This window comes from Mobula birostris, chromosome 18, assembly GCF_030028105.1.
Source record: "Mobula birostris isolate sMobBir1 chromosome 18, sMobBir1.hap1, whole genome shotgun sequence".
In the NCBI taxonomy this organism is placed as follows: Eukaryota; Metazoa; Chordata; class Chondrichthyes; order Myliobatiformes; family Myliobatidae; genus Mobula; species Mobula birostris.
In genome coordinates this window covers 19340477-19361619 of record NC_092387.1, presented here as the reverse complement: position 1 = coordinate 19361619, position 21143 = coordinate 19340477, and the positions used below count along the sequence as shown (strand labels likewise).

Genomic DNA, 21143 nt, shown 5'->3' with positions numbered 1-21143 from the left:
CAGGTGAACGGCTCCAAGCAAAAAGGGCCAATCCTCTTGTGAGAGCCAATTCTTTCGAGATGCTCTTCGAGGGGAGTTCAGAATTTGGCAGCTTCCTTCAGGCAGACTGTGGGTCCAGCGCTTGAGTGAGAAATACACCCTGACTACTCCAGTATGATCTCCAATGTTTGTGTGCACATTGCACTGTTTTACCTATAATGGACCATCTTAATTTCTTTTCTTTACACAGCATTTTCTCAAAACGTGGTTCCATTTATTGAACCATCATGATATTCCTGCTTGGTTGAACCCCAAATCATACCAAACCCAGACCCATACATAGTTTGTCAGAGGTGGCCTTCTCACTGCTGAGCCACAGAGCTTTTAGCAGAGTTGGCTAACAAGCCAAATGTGCATGGGCCCTGGTGAGAGGGTTACAGTATTATGTGGTATTTCTCTCTGTCATCCAGAGTTTAGTCTCATGCTAAGGGTACAAATAATCCCATCTAATCTAGTAATCTAATCTAATCATCCTCTTGTGCACCAAAGAAAATATCTCTCCACTCAGTTGTAGTTCATTCTTATCTATAGCACCTGACACCAGCTCTGCTGTCTCTTAATTCCATACCTAATTCCTGCTTTCATGTTCCCTCCCGCCTCCAGCCTACATCCTTCCACAAGCCGTCCCCTGCTGGGACATCACCCACCTATTGTATTACCCAGTGCTGACTGGCATCATCAATCACTTCAGTCTTTCAGATAGCAAAGTTTAAAGTAAATTTATTATCGAAGTACGTACATGCCACAACATACTACCCCACAACCAAGATTCCTTTTGTTGCAGGCATTCACATTGGATACAAAGAAACACAACTGGGTTAAGTAATGAAAAACTATGCACAAAGAAAGACAGACAAATAACCAAAGTGCAGAGGTAAACAAACAGTGCAAATACAAGATAAACAAATAAACGAACAAACACATAAATAAATAATATTGAGAACATGATTTGTAGAGTCATTGAAAATAAGTGGATAGTTTGTGAGATCAGTTCAGAGTTGAGGTGAGCGAGGTTGTCTATGCCTGTTCAGGAGCCCGATGGTTGAGCAGGAGTAACTGTCCCTGAACCTGGTGGTGTGGGTCCTGAGGCTCCTTCCCAATGGCAGCAACAAGAAGAGAGCACAGCGTGGATCATGGGGGTCTTGGATGATGGATGCTGCTTTCCTGTGGAATTGCCAGCTGCAACTGTGCTCAGTGGTGGGGAGGGCTTTTCCTGTGATGGATTGGGCTGCATCCACTGCTTTTCTGCTTATGGGCAATGGTGTTTCCATACCAGGCCATGATGCAACCAGTCAGAATACTCTCCAGTCCGCGTCTGTAGAAGGTCAGAAGTTAATTCCCTGCAGAGTCACCCAGCTCCAGCCCCTCCCTCACCACTTCCAAAACTGATGTCAGAAACAGAAGAAGACCACCACCCCCTTCATCCTGCCGCAGCACTCAGTAAGATGATGACTGATCTAATCCTGTCCTCGACACCATCATCCTGCTTGGCCCCTATATCTCTTCTTGGCTTTGAAGCTGATATATCTGTTCATATCTGGTTTTTGAGTTTATTTAATGACTTTGCCTTCACGGCTCTTTGGGGTAAAGAATTCAAGAGAATTGTGACCTTCTGAGACAAGTTGATCTCTTTTTTCATTGGGCAACCCATTATTCTGTAATTGTGCCCTCACATCAAGTTTATAATAGCCCCACCAGGAGAAATATCCCCTTCACCATCAATTTTGTCAGTACTCCTGGGAACTTTATATGTTTCAGGGGTTGATCTACACTACACCATTTTTCCTTGTTGAAACAATCGTACAGTTCATCCTAATCTCAACTTGCTGTGTTTTTCAATTTATTTCTAGTATTCCACCCAGCTTATTCCTTCTGAAAAGTCCTGTTTTATCACAGTGGGAGTGCTGGGAACGGACCTAATTGCGAGACACAAACACTGAAGTATAAGGAACAGGACTTGACTAGAGTAGGGACGTGACAGGAATCAGGCAAAGAGCGGGGACAAGAATGCAGACTTGGGCTAGGGAAAGCGGGACCAGGTCTAGAGACCATGGACTAGGAGACAAGGCTTGGACTCCGAGCCCGAGACTGGACAAGGACCCAGAACCTGGGTCTTGCCTCAGGCTCGGACCCCAGAACCAGGCAAGGGCATGACATAGCTTCAGGACAGGACATGGCTGGGGACTAGAGGCCTGAACTTGGCTGCAGGCTGGGGTCTTGGGTCTTGAGCTTGGCTGCAGGCTGGGGTCTTGGGTCTTGAATGTGGCTGCAGGCTGGGGTCTTGGTTCTTGAGCTTGGCTTGGGATCCTCGAAGCTTGGGTTCTTGGAGCTTGGCTTGGGACCCTCCAGGCTTGGATTCTTGGAGCTTGGCTTGGGATCCTCGAGGCTTGGGTTCTTGGAGCTTGGCTGTGGGATCGTCGGGGCTAGGGTTCTTGCATCTCAAGACACAGACTGGGAACCGAACATCAACATAGTGCCCAGACTTATCCTTCGACAAGCTGGGACTCATCTTTAACATGACACTAACATGAGACAGGACAGAGCATAGACATAGAGCAAGGACTTATCCAAAGACAAGCCGGGACTCAACTTCATCTCCACACCAAGCTGGGACAGGTCTCTCTGTCAGGTAATGGCAGAACAGCCGGACTTACCCAACAGAGGCAAGGACAAGAGAAGACAGATACCCCCCGCAGGGCAATGGCAAAACGGCCTGATTTACCCCACAGAGACCAGGACAAGACAAGACAGATCCCCGCAGGGCAACAGCAAAACAGCCTGGCTTACCCCACAGAGGAGAGAACTGCCACGGTCCGGTCCATGAAGTCCATATTCCAGTTCATGGACTGGTCCATCGACCCTTGCTCCAGGTTTTCCTGTCTACCCTGTTTCTGTTCTTGTTTAGCTCTAATTGAGGCAGCTGATGCTAGTTGGGGCTGGCTGCATAAATACCTTCAGAGACCCGGTGTGGCTGCTGGATTGTTCTTGTCCTTACTCCTTGTATCCCTTGCTCTGCCTGAAGCCCTGCCTTGTCTTGCCGGTAACTCTTGCATCACCTGAAGTTCTCGTCTCGCCTTGCTTTGCCAGAAGCCTTGCCTTGTCTTGCTGGTAACTCTCGCCTCGTCTCGCCTGCAGTCTTGTCCTGGAGCCACCCTGTACCTAGCTCCCTTCCTGTCCCTTCCCTCCACCCAGGTAAGCCAGGCCATCTTGCCGTTACCTGGGGTTGGTTCTGTCCCTTCCTGTCCCTTGCCTCTGTCAGGTGGTGATCCACACCCCACCCAGGAGATCCGCACCCTGCCCAGGAGTACAGCGCCCTGCCCAGGAGGAGATTCCAAGCCTCGCCTCAAGTCTCCTGCCTTCAGCCTCCAGCCTCGCCTCGTCTCAAGCCCGAAGGCTCCATCCTCAAGCCTCACTCCTGAAGGCGCCATCCTCCTGCACAGCCTCAAGCCCGAAGGCTCCAGCCTCCTGCCTAAGCCTCAAGCCCGAATGCTCCAGCCTCCTGCCTAGCCTCAAGCCTGAACACTCCAGCCTCCTGCCCAGCCTCCTGCCTAAGCCTCAAGCCCGAAGGCTCCAGCCTCCTGCCCAGCCTCAAGCCTGAAGACTCCAGCCTCCTGCCCAGCCTCAAGCCCGAAGGCTCCAGCCTCCTGCCAGGCCTCAAGCCCGAAGACTCCAGCCTCCTGCCCAGCCTCAAGCCCGAAGACTCCAGCCTCCTGCCCAAGCCTCATGCCCGAAGGCTCCAACCTCCTGCCAGGCCTCAAGCCCGAAGGCTCCAGCCTCCTGCCTAAGCCTCAAGCCCGAAGGCTCCAGCCTCCTGCCAGGCCTCAAGCCCGAAGGCTCCAGCCTCCTGCCAGGCCTCAAGCCCGAAGACTCCAGCCTCCTGCCAGGCCTCAAGCCCGAAGACTCCAGCCTCCTGCCAGGCCTCAAGCCCAAAGACTCCAGCCTCCTGCTTAGCCTCAAGCCCGAAGACTCCGGCCTCCTGCTTAGCCTCAAGCCTGAAGACTCCAGCCTTGTGCCTAGCCTCTTGCCAAACCAAGTCAAGTCTCTAGTCTCGAGCCTCTTGCCAAGCCAAGCCAAGCCAAGTATCTAGCCTCTAGCTTCTAGCCTCGTCCTGCCTGCCTGCCAAGGCTCATCCTTGCCTAGTTCTGGGGTTCGAGCCAGAGGCAAGACCCAGGTACTGGGTCCTTGTCCAGTCTCTGGCTCGGAGTCCAAGCCCCGGCTCCTAGCTCTCTTGTACAGTCCTGTTCCAGGTTCCTGGTTTTCCTGTGCATGTCCTTGCCATCACCCTGTATCCAGTTCAGTGTCTGTGTCTTGCACTTGGGTCCGCTCCAGCCACCCCACCTTATGACAAGAACAAGAAGAGACAAACACCAAAGAACGACAGATTGTTCCATCTCTGCTCCGGGGAAGCTCCGAGTCTCAGTTCAGCTAGCAACCTCAGCTGGCCCAGGAAACAGCCAAATCCATACCACAAAGACTACTCCAACAAGTAGCAACAAGGCTCCATGAAGCAGAGGTCTTCCAACCAGGCTTAAGGATCACAAATGTTTTCACTAACATTCCATCAGCAGGTTTTCTCCAATGGGGACTGAATGCAGACTTTACACATTTATTCCTCATTCCTTGGTGAAGTGAACTTCTGTGCCTTCTTCCTGGTCATTCTCACCTCAGTCTCAATCCTTAATTCAATGGCCGTTGCCCTGTGGAAAGTCCCTCCATCTGATAATAAACTTCAGGTGGTAGGACATTCTCTTACTCACTAACAGTAAGGCATTCCTTCCCTCCGCTAGCCTACAGGTCATCCTTGGGCAACGTATAACACCTGCTTAGCACCCCCACTCATCAGGGTCACATGAAGTCATGAGAGCTGGTGGTTGGTGATATGAGCAGCTGGTGCATAGCACAAGTCAAGCAGACAATCTCTGAAGTGTTTTGATAATGGCTGGGGTCACCCCTCTTGTAAAGACCACTGCCCAGAAGATGGCAAAGACAAACCACGTCGGAAGAAAAATTAGCTGAGAACAACCATGATCAGGACCATGATCGCCCACGTCATATGACACGACACATAATGAATGAATGAATGAATGATCTTATGAGACCATAAATCATAGGGGAAGAATTAGGCCATTCGGCCAAATGAGTCTGTTCCTCGGTTCCACCATGGCTGGTTTATTATCCCCATTCTCCAGCCTTCGTCCCACAACGTTTGACACCTTTTCTAACCAAGAAGCTATCAACCTCTCGTGGCACATTACAGTAAAAAAAATTCCTGCTGCACGGCAACGAAGGCTATGTGCGCGGGAGCATTTCAGTTACTGCGCGGCCGCGCACCCGCGCAGCTTAGAGGAGACAGTGGAGGAGGGGCTTCTGAGTTCCTGACATCCCGACAGCGATACCGTCTGGAGTTTAGCCATCTGGCGCTCAGCTCAGGGTAGGGTCACCCATCGCGGTAAAATCAAGAGAGAGATTCCGGACAAATAGTGATCCAACCAAGACCTCAACGGTAGAGCAGCGTGAGATGATGACACGTCACAACGGCAGAGGAAGGCTACAGCAGTGAAGGGCCCCCAGTATACTATGCCATTGTAAACGTGAGGACGCACCGATAGACAAGCCTTTTGGAGAATATCGTACTCGGCTCGAGTGATCGCAGTACCCTGCATGACCCACATCAGCAACCTCTGTAAGGTCAATAAGGTCACTCCTCCGCCTCCGTGGCTCCAGGGAAAACTGTCCCAGTCTAAACAGTCTCCCTGGGTAATGTGCTCGTGGACCTTCTCACATAGCCTTTCTAGTTTAACGAAGTCCTTCCATGATGTGTAAATATATTTCCCGTCCCGATTTTCGCTGGATCTAAGTACTCTACTTCCCATCCCAACAGCACTGTGGGAACACCTTCACCAGATGGACGTTTGCGATTCAAGGAGGAGGCTCTCCTCCCGAGCCCTCTCAAAGGCAAACCGGAAATGGGCAACGAAAGCTCGTTTTGATTGACGACCTGCGTCTAATGTTGGAACCATTTCATTGGCTGCAGGTAGCTTTGGGTCGATTTGAGATTTCAAAGGTATTAGATTTTAAACAGCACTTCGAAAGTTAAAATTGAAAACGGAGGGGGAAATAGGATTGCAAACACAAATCATTGAACCTATCAACCTCTCTTGTGCCGTATCATAGAACAACTGAAAAGTTAATATTATCAAGGACGTCATGTTTATTTTTAACCTATTTAACAGTTTAAGGAAAAGTTAAACACCTCAGATCTGGTACGGAAACGATAGAGAGATATAATCGAACCATATAACTTTCACGGGGATCTGTGAGTAGTATCTAGCGTAAACTATGGTTAATCTGAACAACATCACCCCACCCAGCCCCGCGTTTACTTTCTCAGTTGATATAAATGGGACAGTTTCACAAGGATTTCACGCGAGTCACCGGGAAATTGAGAATGTAAATTATCTGGGGAACTACATCCTCGGTTGATGTATAAAACAAATAAAATAGGCATCGTGGAGGCTTTTAAAGTAATATTAAGGATTCACTTGCCCACACAGACGCATTTTGAAATAATGTGCAGAGATCAGCGTGATCGGAAGGTATGGATGGTGAGTGCTGTATCGGAACTACTGACACAAACAGTTCTGTTCTCGTTGAAAAGTGGACGTAATTGTGTATAATTTACTCTCTGGGCAGCGCTTCTGGCACGATGCCGCGCTATATTTAGACGTGGTAGAGAGATAGAGGGTCTCAAACACAAGGTGATTCTGGATTACTTCCTTCTGCCCTGAGCTCTCTGCTGGAGGGGCGAATGGGTCTCTGAGCTGCCGTGAAGGCAGACGTTGCCGGCTCTTGCTCCATCCCACACCGGCACAAACGCATCTCCTCCGAGAGTTGGGCGATCGCAGATAACCGAGAAGTTGAGAATTTGAAAGTAAATAAAGCGAAGAGGAGTCTCTAGTCTAACCGGCGCCTCGAGACTCACATTTTCACCTAGAGATCACTAGACTCCCCTTCTGCCTCATTAGCCCGACCATCTCTCGCTACACATTTCACTTGTTCCCTCTCTGATGTCCCAACACCGACCAGAGCTGGTCCTCAGTGCATTAGTCATCCGTGCTGAGGATTCGATTGGGCGCCGCCCATCGTCCCCGGGAAGGTATAAAAAGAACAGAGCAATGAAGCGGCGAGACAGAACCCGGGAAACCGCGAGAGGCTTTGCCCACAGGGAGAGAAAAGGAAAGACAACGAGAGAGACAGAGTGTGAGGCAAGAATGACAGCTCTCTGCAGCCGCGAGATGGGTTACCTCAGCTTCCTCGCTTACCTGGTTGTGTTTTCGTACTTGTCTGTGTCCTCCGCGGTCAGTCTAGATCTTACAGAAGCCAACAATGTTTCGAAGATTAAATTCAATCCCAGAGGAAATCTGTGGGCCACAGGTAAGGGGACGGCATGTCCAGTGCAGTGAGTGTGGGTCTCGGGGAAGCGGTCGTATCTCCGGTTGGGCTCACATTTACATTCGGAGGAAGGGTTGGGTGATGTTTAGGAGCAGTGCTTAAGATGCTGGAGGAACTCAGCAGGTCGGCCAGCATCTATGGCGAGAAATCGACAGTGAACGTTTGAGGTCGAGACGCTTTGATGAATCTTGTGTCATGCACCTTGTGTGTTGCTCCAAATTCCAGCATCCGCGGTCTTTTGGGTCTCCAAACTTTCGATGGAGTCGGGAATAGAGACTCGGAATCAGTACCTATCCAAACTGGGGAAGGGGAAGGTAGATCATTTAAAATTAACCATGTTTGTACGTTATCAGTTTGAGCTTGTTTAAGTGCCGTAGAGTCACAGAGCACAACAGCAAAGGAAGCAGACCCTTCGGCCCATCTAGTCCATGCCAATTTGTTATTCTGCCTAGTTCTATTGACCCGCAGCTGGAGCATGGCCCTCCATCCCCTCCCATCCATCTACTTATCCAAACTTTTCGTAAATCGTGATTTAAAACCGTAAGAGATTAAGACACTGGGGCAGAATTAGGCCATTTCTCCTATCGAGTCTTCTCCACCATCCGATGGTATCTGATTTATTATTCCTCTCAACTCCATTCCCGTATCCTTCGACGCTCTTACTAATGAAGAACTTTTCAATCTATGTTTTAAGTATACCAGATGATAAATATTGAGTTAAATATACCAGTAGTTAAACATTTTATCCGTGAAATAATACAAGAATAGTTTGGAAGCTCTTTTAATTTTACTACCAATTGTACTTCGCACAGCTAAGGGAATGGCCTGGTCCCGCCCTCGTTCTCTGGAAATGTACTATCTCTTCTCTTCATTCCTCCACCTGTTATCCATTTTCAACGCCCAGGTGAGTGTAAGGAGTCCGTGTACGAATGTTGCTGGCCAGTAGATGGCAGTGTAGGCGTTATGAGGATAAGAAACAATCAAACCTGTGGTACCTCATCTTCCAAACCCATAAATGGGCCGCATGTGGTGAACAAGGTTCCGCCAGGGAAACTGACCCCTCACCACGGAGGTGCAGCGGAAAGAGCAACTGCATCGCACCTCCAGAGATCCGGGTCCGATCCTGACCTCCGGTGCTCTCTGGGTGGAGTTCGCATGTTCGCCTTGTGATCGCCCGAGATTCCTTGGGTTAACTGAAGGCTGCAATATGATTCAAGTGTGTAAACGACAATGAACGATGCAAATACAAAAACAGAAAAAATAATAATAAATAAATAATAGATATCGAGAACATATTATTCCCCCCGGCCCAAGAGCCTTATGGTTGAGGGTAATAACTTTTCCTGAACCTGGTGTTGTTGGACCTGAGGCTCATATACCTGCTTCTTGATGGGAGCAGCGACAAGAGACATTGGCCTGGGTGGTGGGGGTCCTCGATGATGGACGCTGCGACGGCGTCCTTTGTAAATGCAATGTCGGAGAACGCAGGGTTAAGGTATGACTAGCATAAAGATAGGAACTTGATGACGGGCCGAAGGGCTTGTTTCAGTCTCTGTGACTCTACTGGGTGGCTGCTTTGAGACGATGCATTTGACAACACACCAGATGTACGAGGGCGCACAGCCCAGATGACTCCGCTGTGACAATCTCTATTGTTGGGTCGCAGGACACTTTATGGGAAAGAAGAGCCTGTCAGATTATCCAGATGTATATGACGATATTCCGGCGCTACTTCCTCTCACCTCTCCCGAAGAACGCAAAACTATCGGGAGCCTGCTGAGCCAGAGGATACTGGAAATCGCCCTGGCCCAAGAAGCAAAAGGGAACCGAGTGAGATACGGCTCCGGAGCCCAGGTAACGCCGCGAGTGCAAATATATTTCAGGATACAGCGGACAGTGCGGACGAAGGTGGAGGTATGAACGGTGCCAATCCACCCGCCCGTTCTCCTGTATTCAATATATTTTCCCGATCGATGTGTACATGTTGGGTACTTCCTTTAGGAGAGACAAGAGATGCGAGACAGCTTCCCCGAGTCCGCAATAACCATCAAAGATACATCTTCCTCCCATTTGATTCTCAATCATTTAATTCCCACCAGCTCTCCCGGATTCTACCGCTCACCAACTCGTTAGGGTCAATTTAAATCGCACAATTAACTTCTCATCCCGCGTGTCTGAGAGACGTGGGAGGAAACTGCAGCACAGGCGGGAAGTCCGTACTGCACTTTCTCTGTAGCTGTTACACTTCATTCTACTTCGTTTTTGTATTACCTTGTTCTACCTCAATGAACCGTGTAGTGATTTGATCTGTATGAACAGTATGCAAGACAAGCTTTTCACTGTAACTCGGTACATGTGACAATAATAAGCCAATACAAATAACAATGACACACCTGATCAGACGGAAACGTACAAAACCTACACTTTCAGCGCCCGAGGTCAGGATCGAACCTGCGTCTGTGGAGTCTGCCAGCTCTCAGATGGTCAGTCAGCGTTACCGGGCACCTGCCTTCAAGCATTCTTCAGACGCCCCCCGGAGATCTCCGCCTGCCGACCCACTCTGGCTCCTTCAGAGGTACACGGTGATTGGCATCTGCCCGATTCTGATTTTGTACCATGTGTTAGAAATATCCATTAAATAAACCACATATATTTCCTGTCTGAGGCTGGTCTGTTTCAGCCACTTGAGGTCAAAGTAGGTGTCCAAAGTCCGGTTAATTGTTCAGGCTCAAGTTCATATACAGTACATCTCCCCTACTGGTACACAGGCTGCTGACGGCAGCCCACCAGAGTACACTATCCTGGCCAGTCCCTCAAGCTGTCCCCCTGTGTAGCCCATCTTCCAAAACCCTTCCTCTTCCCAGAATGGTGTCTTTGGTGCTTCTGTTCGTTTTTTCAGTAGCTATGGGTTTTTTTATGGATGGAATTACTGGCCCCATGCTCAATCCTCCTCCTTTGGCGTGATACACGTATGCACAGGTGCAATGAGAAACAGTCAATCCGTGTCACGGGCACAAAAGAAAGTTGAACGATAGGTGAAGTGCATTTTAAATTGGAGTCAAACATAGAACATTACATCACGGTACAGGCCCCTTGGCCAACCTTTTAACCTACTCCAAGATCAATCTAACCCTTCCCTCCTACATAACCCTCCACTTTTCTGTTCTCCACGTGCCTATCTAAGAATTTCTTAAATGCCCTCGTGTATCTGTCTTTACCACTGCCCCTGGCAGGGCATTCCACGCACTCACCACTGTCTGTGTAAAGAATTTATCTCTGACGTCCCGGCTATGCCTCACTCTAATCACCTTAAAATGACACCGCATCATATTAGCCATGTCTGTGTTGGGAAAAGTTTCTGTCTATCCACTTCATTTCTGCCTCTTCTCATCTTTCACACCTCTGTCAAGTCACTTCTCATTCTCCTTTGCTCCAAACAGAAAATCCCTCACTCACACAGCCTATCTTCAAAAACCATGCTCTCCAATTCAGGCAGCATCCTTTAAAAGTTTTGGATATATTGCATTAAAATAACTATTTTATGTGAGAAATGTAAGGTGTGCAATGCAACAGGTCTATTGTATGTCCGGGTCCAACTGATGCACCTTATCAGTAACATTTTTCAAAACACTGGAATTCTGACAGCTTGGTGAAACTAGATTCAGTGGGTAAACATGTTTTTCCACCCCATTATTAGATTCCACAACTCCATTTTATTCCATATCAATTCTCCCAGCTGCAATTCTGTAAAAACAAGTGTTTTATCTTAATTCGACCATTCTGTAAACTTCCCTTTGCAAGGACACAAATCTTATTAAGTCCCTTCCAGAGTTTCAAAACATAATTAAGCACACTGACACGTTTCCAAATCAGACCATAGTTCTCTGAGTAGGGTCAAAAGTCCTTTTGGCCTGTAACTGAACATAGGTTCCAACAAACTACCCTCCAATGCCTTCTGAATCGAATCCACAACAATAAATAAGAGGAAGGGAACCCCCTCATCCCAATTTTTCCCATTTTTCACACAATATGCTTTAATCATGGTCTTAAGAGTTGAGTTGAACTGTTCCAAGCCTCCCTTGGACTCCGTGTGATATGCAGATGTGTGATATGCAATGTGCCTAGCTTCCAATTCTCTAACTATCCCCTGGAATGTTCTCGAAGTAAAGTTACTGCCCTGGTCAAACTGAATTTCTTCGGGCAGATCTACCAGTGTGAAAAACTTACTGAATAACTTCACCCCAGTCTTTGCCTGGATGTTTCTGAGAGGAACAGCTTCAGGAAACCTAGACACAGCACACACAATTGTTAACACATACTGACAACCAGCTGCAGTCTTTGGCAATGGGCCTACACAATGTACTATGACCCTAGAAAAAGATTCACCAAAATCAGGTATCAGTTTAAGTGGTGATACTTGAATAATCTGATTAGATTTCCCCTCAACTTGACAGGTACGGCATGTCCTGTTAAAATTCACAACATCATTCCTTAAACTAGGCCAGTAAAATTCCTTCATAATCCTGTTCACTGTCTTCCTCGAGATCCACTTTACGGCATACTGTGAGCCATGTTTAAAATTTCAGCCCTGTAAACTTTCTGAACCATCACGTGACTTGCAGGCACAGTGGCTGGTCTCCACTTCCTCATTAACATCCCATCTTTAAGGTAATATCCCATTGACTCTCTCTGAACCTCCTCTCCTGTGAAAGCTATCATTTCAGAATCACGCTTTTGTTCCTCTATAAATTCCTTCCTCAATAAGGACTAACCTTTCCTTTCCTCCTTGCTCTCCTCAGCTTTACTACCCTCTAAGTCTTGCTGAAATCTGGAAGGTAGAAGTGTCACATCATCATAATTTAAACCTCTGGTCTTGCTATCATATGCCTCAACAGGCTGCTTAAACATACCTTGATTATCTGCGCATGTGAAATAAACATCTGTCTTTCTGTGTGGTTCCCTAGCAACAGCTTTGCTCATCAGTTGAACAGCTATATCAACCTTATCTTGGAGAGGTGTCAACATTTCTCCATTGTTTACTAAACTTAGCACCATCACCAGGCTTATAAGAATCATGTATACATTATGGAAGAGACCAAACAACCCCTCCATCTGATTACGACCTTCACTTCGACTTGCTTCCATAACATCACACCGAATAACATGATGATGACCTTGCAGGTGTCCAAATGTCCAAACAAAGTTCAACAGAGTAGCACAACTTTCCTCAGCAGCCTTTTGTCCTGGAAGCAGGGTCAAAGGTCATGTAACTAATCCAACCTTAACCAGCACTTTATCCAAAAGTCCAGGATCAGCACTTTTCCCATTACTTTCAGTAAAATTTACCCCATCAATTTTCACCTCATCACTAACTTTTAAAACACCGTGTAATACACGTGACTGAGAATCCTCATATTCCACTGGTACCAAGGTTAACCCCTTATTCACTGAACCAAGATCATCTGACACAAAAAAAACTGCTTTCCCTTTCAACCAAGTCAGACACCTCAGACTTTAACTGAGCTTCAACACAAGGTTCAGAACTCTGTGAATTCACAGGTACTTCAACAACCTGAACACAGGCAATCGGGACAGCTGCCTCTTCTGGGCTGTCATCACTTGTCCCAGTTTCAAATTCAAGGTCACCCCGAACCTCCCAGCTATTCTCTGGCAAACTCTCATCTGGAGTAAACTCAAGCTCGTAGGTCAAAACCTCTTTGTCTGCTTTCTTAGCAGACCCCCGCAAGATAGTGGCATCCTCTGCATCTAGGTATGCCCTTACATCATCAGGAACACAACTTTTAAATTCATCACACAAAACAAGCCCTTCCGAGCTGTAAAATCACCAAGGTCCAACATTAAACCTCTCAGCTGCCACATCTCCCTTATCAACTGTCTCTGTCTTTGTGCCTCTTCTCTTTGTTTTTCTGCCTCTTCGGCCTCAAGCCGTTTCAGTTGCAACTCATGCTGTCTTTTCTTATCCTCAGTCTCCAGCCTGTATTTCTCCAGATGAAGCTGAATCTCAGCCTCAGTAAGGTTACCTTCTGCGAACATTTTCAATACATCCTCAGTAAATTGTTTTGTCGAAACATAATATTCAACTATCTTCCTTTGAGTTTCTATCTTAGTCATACCCTTCTTTACCATTGTAAGCTTTAATTCCTTAACAATGTCACGCAACTCATACTTTCTAGCTTTCGTCAAGGACATGGGGTTTGGTGATCCCAGAAATCCTGCAACATCAATTTCTGCTGTTTTTCCACGCAACCAAATCTAAAGGGTACTTTCCCCCAATCAATTCAAACAAGCCTCCCGCCCAATTTGTTCATATCCCGGATGAGCCCCCAATATTGTCACGTACCCCGTGATGGGAATAAAGAACCAGCAGAAATAGAATACACTTTGGAGTCCAGGATTGCTATTAACTAATAATATTTATTAGTAACTACGCAATACTGTAATATAAATATAGATACATCAAACAGGTTAGCAATGATTATATCAAAGTAAGTGTGGAATGTCTATGAAAATCAAGCTTCTTCAAGTCTAGGGGTAAAAAGATACAGTCTTACAATGATGAGTAAAGTTCAGTTCAGTTCGTGGTATTGAATTGAGTAGCGATGGAGAGAGAGAGAGAGGGAGAGAGAGGTTTGAGTCTTCAGGTGAGCTGAACCCGCCGAACTTCTTGTTGTCCTCTGAAATCCTTTAAAAGTCACCGACTGTGACGTGAACAATGGGGACTGATTTTCTGTGCTAGAGCTATCACCCAGGCAAGGGTGGATACATGGACAACTCCCCACCGGTCACTGCCTTTTCTTTTCACTGCAAGAGCCACTGATCGTTCCGCCTGATCGATCCTCCAAAAACCTACAAAGCTCATTCAGTGTCCGAACATGTGTCCGAGGTCTATATCATCTGATCTTCTATTTTATCTTCCCGTGCTGAGCACCAACTGTCTCTCAAATAACTCCTCCTTCCTTTCTCTGTGTAAGAAATGCAAGCAGGCAAATGTCCTTGAGAAGTATCAACACGCTGCCGAAAAATCATAACATCGATTGTCCATTAAATAATGATGCCTTCGTTTACCATCGCAAATTACGAGCTGCTCGGAGCCATCTCTAACTCAGCAGAAATCCAAAAGTTAGCCAGTTCTTTCTCGTGCCTTAAAGTGACAGTCCAACAGTTAGTCTTCATCTCTCTCTCTTCAAACGACATGTCGGTGTTAAATAACTCTCTCTCTCTCTTTTCAAAAGCACAATTCGTAGGGGTAATTGAGCACAGTTCATAGGGGTAATTTAGGACCCCATCACACTCCAAACAGAAAATCCCTCACTCATTCAACCGATCTTCAAAAGACATGCTCTTCAATCCAGGCAGCATCCTTTGAAAGTTTTGGATATATTGCATTAAAATAACTATTTTATGTGAGAAATGTAAAGTGTGCAATGCAACAGTTCTATTGTATATTTGGGGAATATTGTATGCCACTTGTATAAAACACTAAAGGCAGTTACACTGCACATTGCCCACAGCCGCAGTGGGTGCACCGTGTCTGTATGTAGAATGTGACACCTTCACTCCATTTTTCTTTCCAGGAAACAGGACTAATAACGAAGATTATTGAGAGATATGGTAAAAGTACAAAGAAATGATGAACATCCAGGAAAATGGTTGGTGAAGGTGTGAGCAAGATGACCCGAATGGTGAATGTGGACATTTTGTTTTAACAATAGTGTATTTCCATCACATTTTTTATGTATTGCTTCTGTACACTTATCCATATCTATTAAAGAGGGAGGAAGGATTCTGTATTTTTCTGACTGTTTTGCATTGTTAAAGTACATTTAATGTAACCACAAGGTTATGCTTGGCGAATAAAGAATATATTGTTTATGCAACTAGTACTTCCAATTTAATCCCATGAAAATGGATTGAGAAACAGGATCACAGCTGAAGACTGGAGGAATGGAATTGCTGACATAGCCTCACCTACGAAATGGTGTCCTTTGTCCCGAAAATATAAAATCACAGTGTTGTTGTGAATTTCATTGTGGTGACTCCAGATCCTTCCACGTGAAGTGTGCCAGTTGTGAAACACTGCTCCAGCCTCGATAGATGAAGTAGATTTTCCTTTTTACCTTTCCCGTCCACTCTGTGGTCCGTGATCAGCTGCAGGGACTGTCTGCCTTTGTTCTGGATGCTCATTATAATTCTATACTGCACTATATTCTCCAAATTTAATAAATCAAAAAGGGGCACACATGCACACAATTACAGATAGATACACACAGAATGTATTTCACAGAGGCACACTCACATATACACAGAAAGACACACACACACACACACACAAAACTGGTCAAGTAGCTCTTGACAGCTGTTGATTTGGAAGCCATCTTTGGATGAGCTGTGAGATTTGCTATTCCCTCTGCAACTTCATCCTCCTGACATCCACCTACCTGTAACTCCCAACTCCCCCTCCATTCCCCTCCCTTGTTCGATCCACCCAACTTCCCTCACCACCCCCTCATCAGTCCACTAATCACCTCAGAACCCTCCACTCTCACACCCATTTAAGGCTCCGATCCATCCCACCCCGCTCACCCCACCACAAATTCTACTCAACCCACTGTTTTCCTCAGACTGATTGTTTGTTGTTTGTTGCCCCATCCTTATATTGCTTTGCAGACTCAGCATTTGCCAACAGAATCTGCTTAACACCAAATCGCAGATCTGAACTCTCAGTGCAGATTCATATCTTCTTGCAGCTTTATCTCCAGCACAGGGTCATTGCCTTTCTGGTTACAGGGAAACTTTTCATAAATAAGGCAACACTATATCCCGATGTGCTTTCTTCAAAGTGAAATGTGATGCTTATAGTACACATGTACATATTCAATAGTGTGTGTGTGTGTGTGTGTGTGTGTGTGTGTGGGTGTGTGTGCGCGTGCGCACACCCTTAACTCCTGGTGGAGTCATTGGGGCGCCGTGATCACAAGCTTTTTGCACAGATCTTTTTTCGTGTGCTCATTGTATGCCGTGTCTTGGGCATCTGAATCCTGGAGGAGCCCATACCTCTCCAGGTGTTTTTTTTATTATTATTATTTATAAACAAGGTCGAGTTGTTAGATTGACACTCAACCTAGCACGGATGGAGAGCGTGCAAGGGAGCCGGCCGGATTCGAACTCAGGACCGCTCGTCCCGAAGTCCAGCGCTGATGCCACTACGCCACCAGCGGTAATATTCAATACTGTGTGGGTCCAATTACAGTGTGATTTCTATACATGATACATACATAGACTAAAGTTCAAGTTCAAATATATTTTCATGGGCATACATACCCAGGATATAATTGCCATGACAATTAGCTCTTTGCAGCAGCAGTAGCACAGTACAATACAGAATTATTGAACATCACTTCCAAAATAATTAAATGAATATAAATTATACATAATTTACACAACAAAATAAACAGCAGTAACACTATCACATTAGTGCAACAGATTTGCAGAAGTATTGCTCATATAAGCTTTGACTTCTTCCCAGCTTCTCATTTTGTGTATGCGTGATTGAAGAATATCAGCACAGCCAGAATATCCCACAGAACAACCTACTGCAGCGCCCATTACAACCACCTGCCTCATGGGAGTCGTACGGCAAGCCATTCTATACACACAGTGCCTCCTGTATCTAAAAGAGTGGCCAAATAGTGTACGTGTGTGGTCTGCCGCTTAGTTCATCCATTTCAGGCTCAGCACATTTTGCATTCAGAGATATTCTTCAGCACGTCCCTGTTGCAATCTGTGGTTATTTGAGATACTGTCGCCTTCTTCTCAGCTTGAAGCAATCTGGCCATTCTCCACTGACCTCTCTCATTAACAAGGCATTTTCACCCACAGAACTGACTATCACCGGAATCTTTGTTTTTTTCTTGCACAATCCTCTGTAGACTCTCCAGACTGCTGTGTATGAAAATCCTAGGAGATCTGCAATTTTTGAGATACTCAAACCACCCCAGCCAGCACCGACAAAGTATTTCAGAGTCAAAGTCACTGAGATCACATTTCATTTCCATTCTGACATTTGGTCTGAACAACTGAACTTCTTGACCATGTCTGCATGCTATCATGCATCAAGTTGCTGCCACGGGATTGGCTAAATAGATATTTGCATTAATGAGCAGGTGTACAGGTGTAACTAATAAAGTGGCCACTAAATGTATATGGACAGTCAAATGTACGAAAGACTATAACTTATGCGCCACACTAAAACATAAACCAGCAGAACCAGCAGAATATACAATACATTTACATTGCAGTTTGGAAGATGTGTGCAGTTCTGGTTGCCACATTACAAGAAGGATGTGGAGACTACAGAGAGTGTGTGGGAGAGGTTAACCAGAATGCTGTTTGGATTAGAGTGTATTAGCTAGAAGGAGGAATTTGGCAGACTTTTATTATTTTCTCTGGAAGATCAGAGACTGAGCAGCAACATGACAGAACTAGATAAAATTATTTGAGGTGTATATAGTGAGCGTCTTTTACCCAGGGTGAAAATGTCAAATACTGAAGAGCATTGATTTAAGGTGACAAGGGGAAATTTTAAAGGAGATTTGCAAGACGCGTTCTTTGCACAGAGTGGTAGTTTGCAGATAAATAGCATTGTTTAAGAGGCATTTGGACAGATAGAAACATAGAAAACCTACAGCACAATACAGGCCCTTCATACCACAATGCTGTGCCGAACAGGTCCTTACTTTAGAAATTACCTAGTGTTACCTATAGCCTTCTATTTTTCTAAGTTCCATGTACCTATCCAGGAGTCTCTAAAAAGACCCTGTTGTATCCTCGTAAATCTCCTCTGCACCCTTCCTGTGGTTTCCACATCCTTCCTGTAGTGAAGCTACCAGAACTGAGTACAATACTCCAAGTGGGGTCTGACCAGGGTCCTATATAGCTGCAACAGTATCTCTTGACTCCTAAACTCAATCCCACATTTGATGAAGGCCAATGCACCGCATGCCTTCTTAAACACAGAGTCAACCTGCACAGCAGCTTTGAGTGCCCTATGGACTCAGATCCCAAAATCCCGCTGATCCTCCACACTGCCAAGGAGGTTTACCATTAATACTATATTCTTCCATCATATTTGACCTACCAAAATGAACCATCTCACACTGATCTGGGTTGAGCTCCATCTGCCACTTCTCAGCCCAGTTTTGCATTCTATCGAAGTCCCGCTGTAACCTCTGAGAGCCCTCCACACTATCCACAACACCCTAACCCTTTGTGTCATCAGCAAATTTGCTAACCTAATCCTCCACTTCCTCATCCAGGTCACTTATAAGAATCATGAAGAGAAGGGGTCCCAGAACAGATCACTGAGGCACACCACTGGTCACCAATCTCCATGCAGAATATGACCCATCTACACTTTGCTTTCTGTGGGCAAGCCAATTCTGGATCCACAAAGTAATGTCCACTCGAATCCCATGCCTCCTTACTTTCTCAATAAGCCTGGCATGGGGTACCTTATCAAATGCCTTGCTGAAATCCATATACACTACATCTACTGCTCAAACTTCATCAACATATTTAGTCATATTCTCAAAAAATTCAATCAGGTTCGTAAGTGAATGAGAGTGGTGAATCTGTGGAATTCTGTGTCACGGGAAACAGTTGAGGCCAGTTCATTGGCTATATTTAAGAGGGAGTTAGATATGGCCCTTGTAGCTAAAGGGATCAGTGGGTATGGAGAGAAGGCAGGTACAGGGCTCTGAATTGGATGATCAGCCATGATCATACTGAATGGCAGTGCGGGCTCAAAGGGCCAAATGGCCTACTCCTGCACCTATTTTCTATGTTTCTATATTTCTTTGTAAGGCATTACCTGCATTTGACAAAGCTATGCTGACTATTCCTAATCATATCATCTCTCTCCAAATGTTCATAAATCCTGCATCTCAGGATCTTTTCTTCAACTTACCAACCACTGAAGTTAGAATCACTGGTCTATAATTTCCTGGGCTACCTCTACTCCCTTTCTTGAATAAGAGAACAACATCTGCAACCCTCCAATCCTCCGGAACCTCTCCCGTCTCCATTGATGATGCAAAGGTCATCGCCAGAGGCTCAGCAATCTCCTCACTCACCTCCCACAGTAGCCTGGGGTACATCTCATCTGGTCCCAGTGACTTCTCCAATTTGATGCTTTCCAAAAGTTCCAGCACATACTCTTTCTTAATATCTATATGCTCAAGTCTTTCAGTCCACTGTAAGTCATTCCTACAATCACCAAGATCCTTTTCCATAGTGAATACTGAAGCAAAGTATTCATTAAGTACCTCTGCTATCTCCTCCAGTGCCATACACACGTCCCCACTGTCACACTTGATTGGTCATATTCTCTCACGTCATATCTTCTTGCTCTTCACATACTTGTAGAATGCCTTGGGGTTTTCCTTAATCCTCTCTGCCAAAGCCTTTTCATGGCCCCTTCCGGCTGGGAGGGGAGGTGAGGCGAGGCGAGGCAAAGCGAGGCTGGAGGCAGGAGACTTGAGGCGAGGTGAGGCTGGAGGCAGGAGACTTGAGGTGAGGTGAGGCTGGAGGCTGGACCCAGGAGACTTTAGGCGAGGCGAGGCTGGAGGCTGGACCCAGGAGACTTTAGGCGAGTCGAGGCTGGAGGCTGGACCCAGGAGACTTTAGGCGAGTCGAGGCTGGAGGCTGGACCCAGGAGACTTTAGGCGAGGCTGGAGGCTGGAGGCAGGAGACTTGAGGTGAGGCGAGGCTGGAGGCTGGAGACAGGAGATTTGGGGCAAGGCTTGGCAGGCTCCTCCTGGGCGGGGCGCAGATCAGCTGGGCAGGGCACGGTACTGCTGGGCAGGGCGCAGATCACCACCTGACGGAGGCAAGGGACAGGAGGGGACAGAACCAACCCCAGGTAACGGCAAGACAGCCTGGCTTACCTGGGCGGAGGGAAGGGACAGGAAGGGAGCTAGGTACAGGGTGGCTCCAGGCGAGACGAGGCAAGAGTTACCGGCAAGACAAGGCAAGGCTTCTGGCAAAGCAAGGCAAGGCGAGACGAGACAAGACGAGAACTTCAGGTGAGGCGAGAGTTACCAGCAAGCCAAGGCAGGGCTTCAGGCAAGGAAACAGAAGGCAGAGCAAGGCATACAAGGAGTAAGGACTAGAACAATCCAGCAGCCACACCTGGGTCTCTGAAGGTATTTATGCAGCCAGACCCAACTAGCATCAGCTGCCTCAATTACAAAAACAAGAACAGAAACAGGGTAAACAGTAAAACCTGGAGCAAGGGTCGATGGACCGGACCGTGAACCGGAATACGGACTTCATGGACCGGACCATGACAGTTCTCTCCTCTGTGGGGTAAACCGGGCCATTTTTCCATTGCCCTGCGGGGGATCTGTTCTTGTGTTGTCCTTGCCTCCGTTAGGTAAGTCAGGCCGTTTCGCCATTGCCCTGCGGGAGGTATCTGTCTTGTCTTCTCCTTGCCTCTGTTGGGTAAGTCCGGCTGTTCTACTGTTACCTGACAGAGAGACCTGTCCCAGCTTGGTGTGGAGATCAAGTTGAGTCCTGGCTTGTCTTTGGATAAGTCTTTGCTCTATATCTATGCTCTGTCCTGTCTCATGTTA

General features: G+C 46.6%; 1 protein-coding gene across 1 annotated transcript; it reads left to right on the top strand.

Moving 5' to 3' along the window:
• The first annotated feature begins 7310 nt into the window (after positions 1-7310).
• Positions 7311-15154, top strand: LOC140211800 (neuromedin-B-like). Its single transcript, XM_072281947.1, has 3 exons — positions 7311-7473; positions 9158-9345; positions 15087-15154. Exons 1-3 carry the CDS (start codon positions 7311-7313, stop codon positions 15141-15143), a joined length of 408 nt encoding a protein of 135 aa, XP_072138048.1. The 3' UTR covers positions 15144-15154.
• Positions 15155-21143: the final 5989 nt, after the last annotated feature.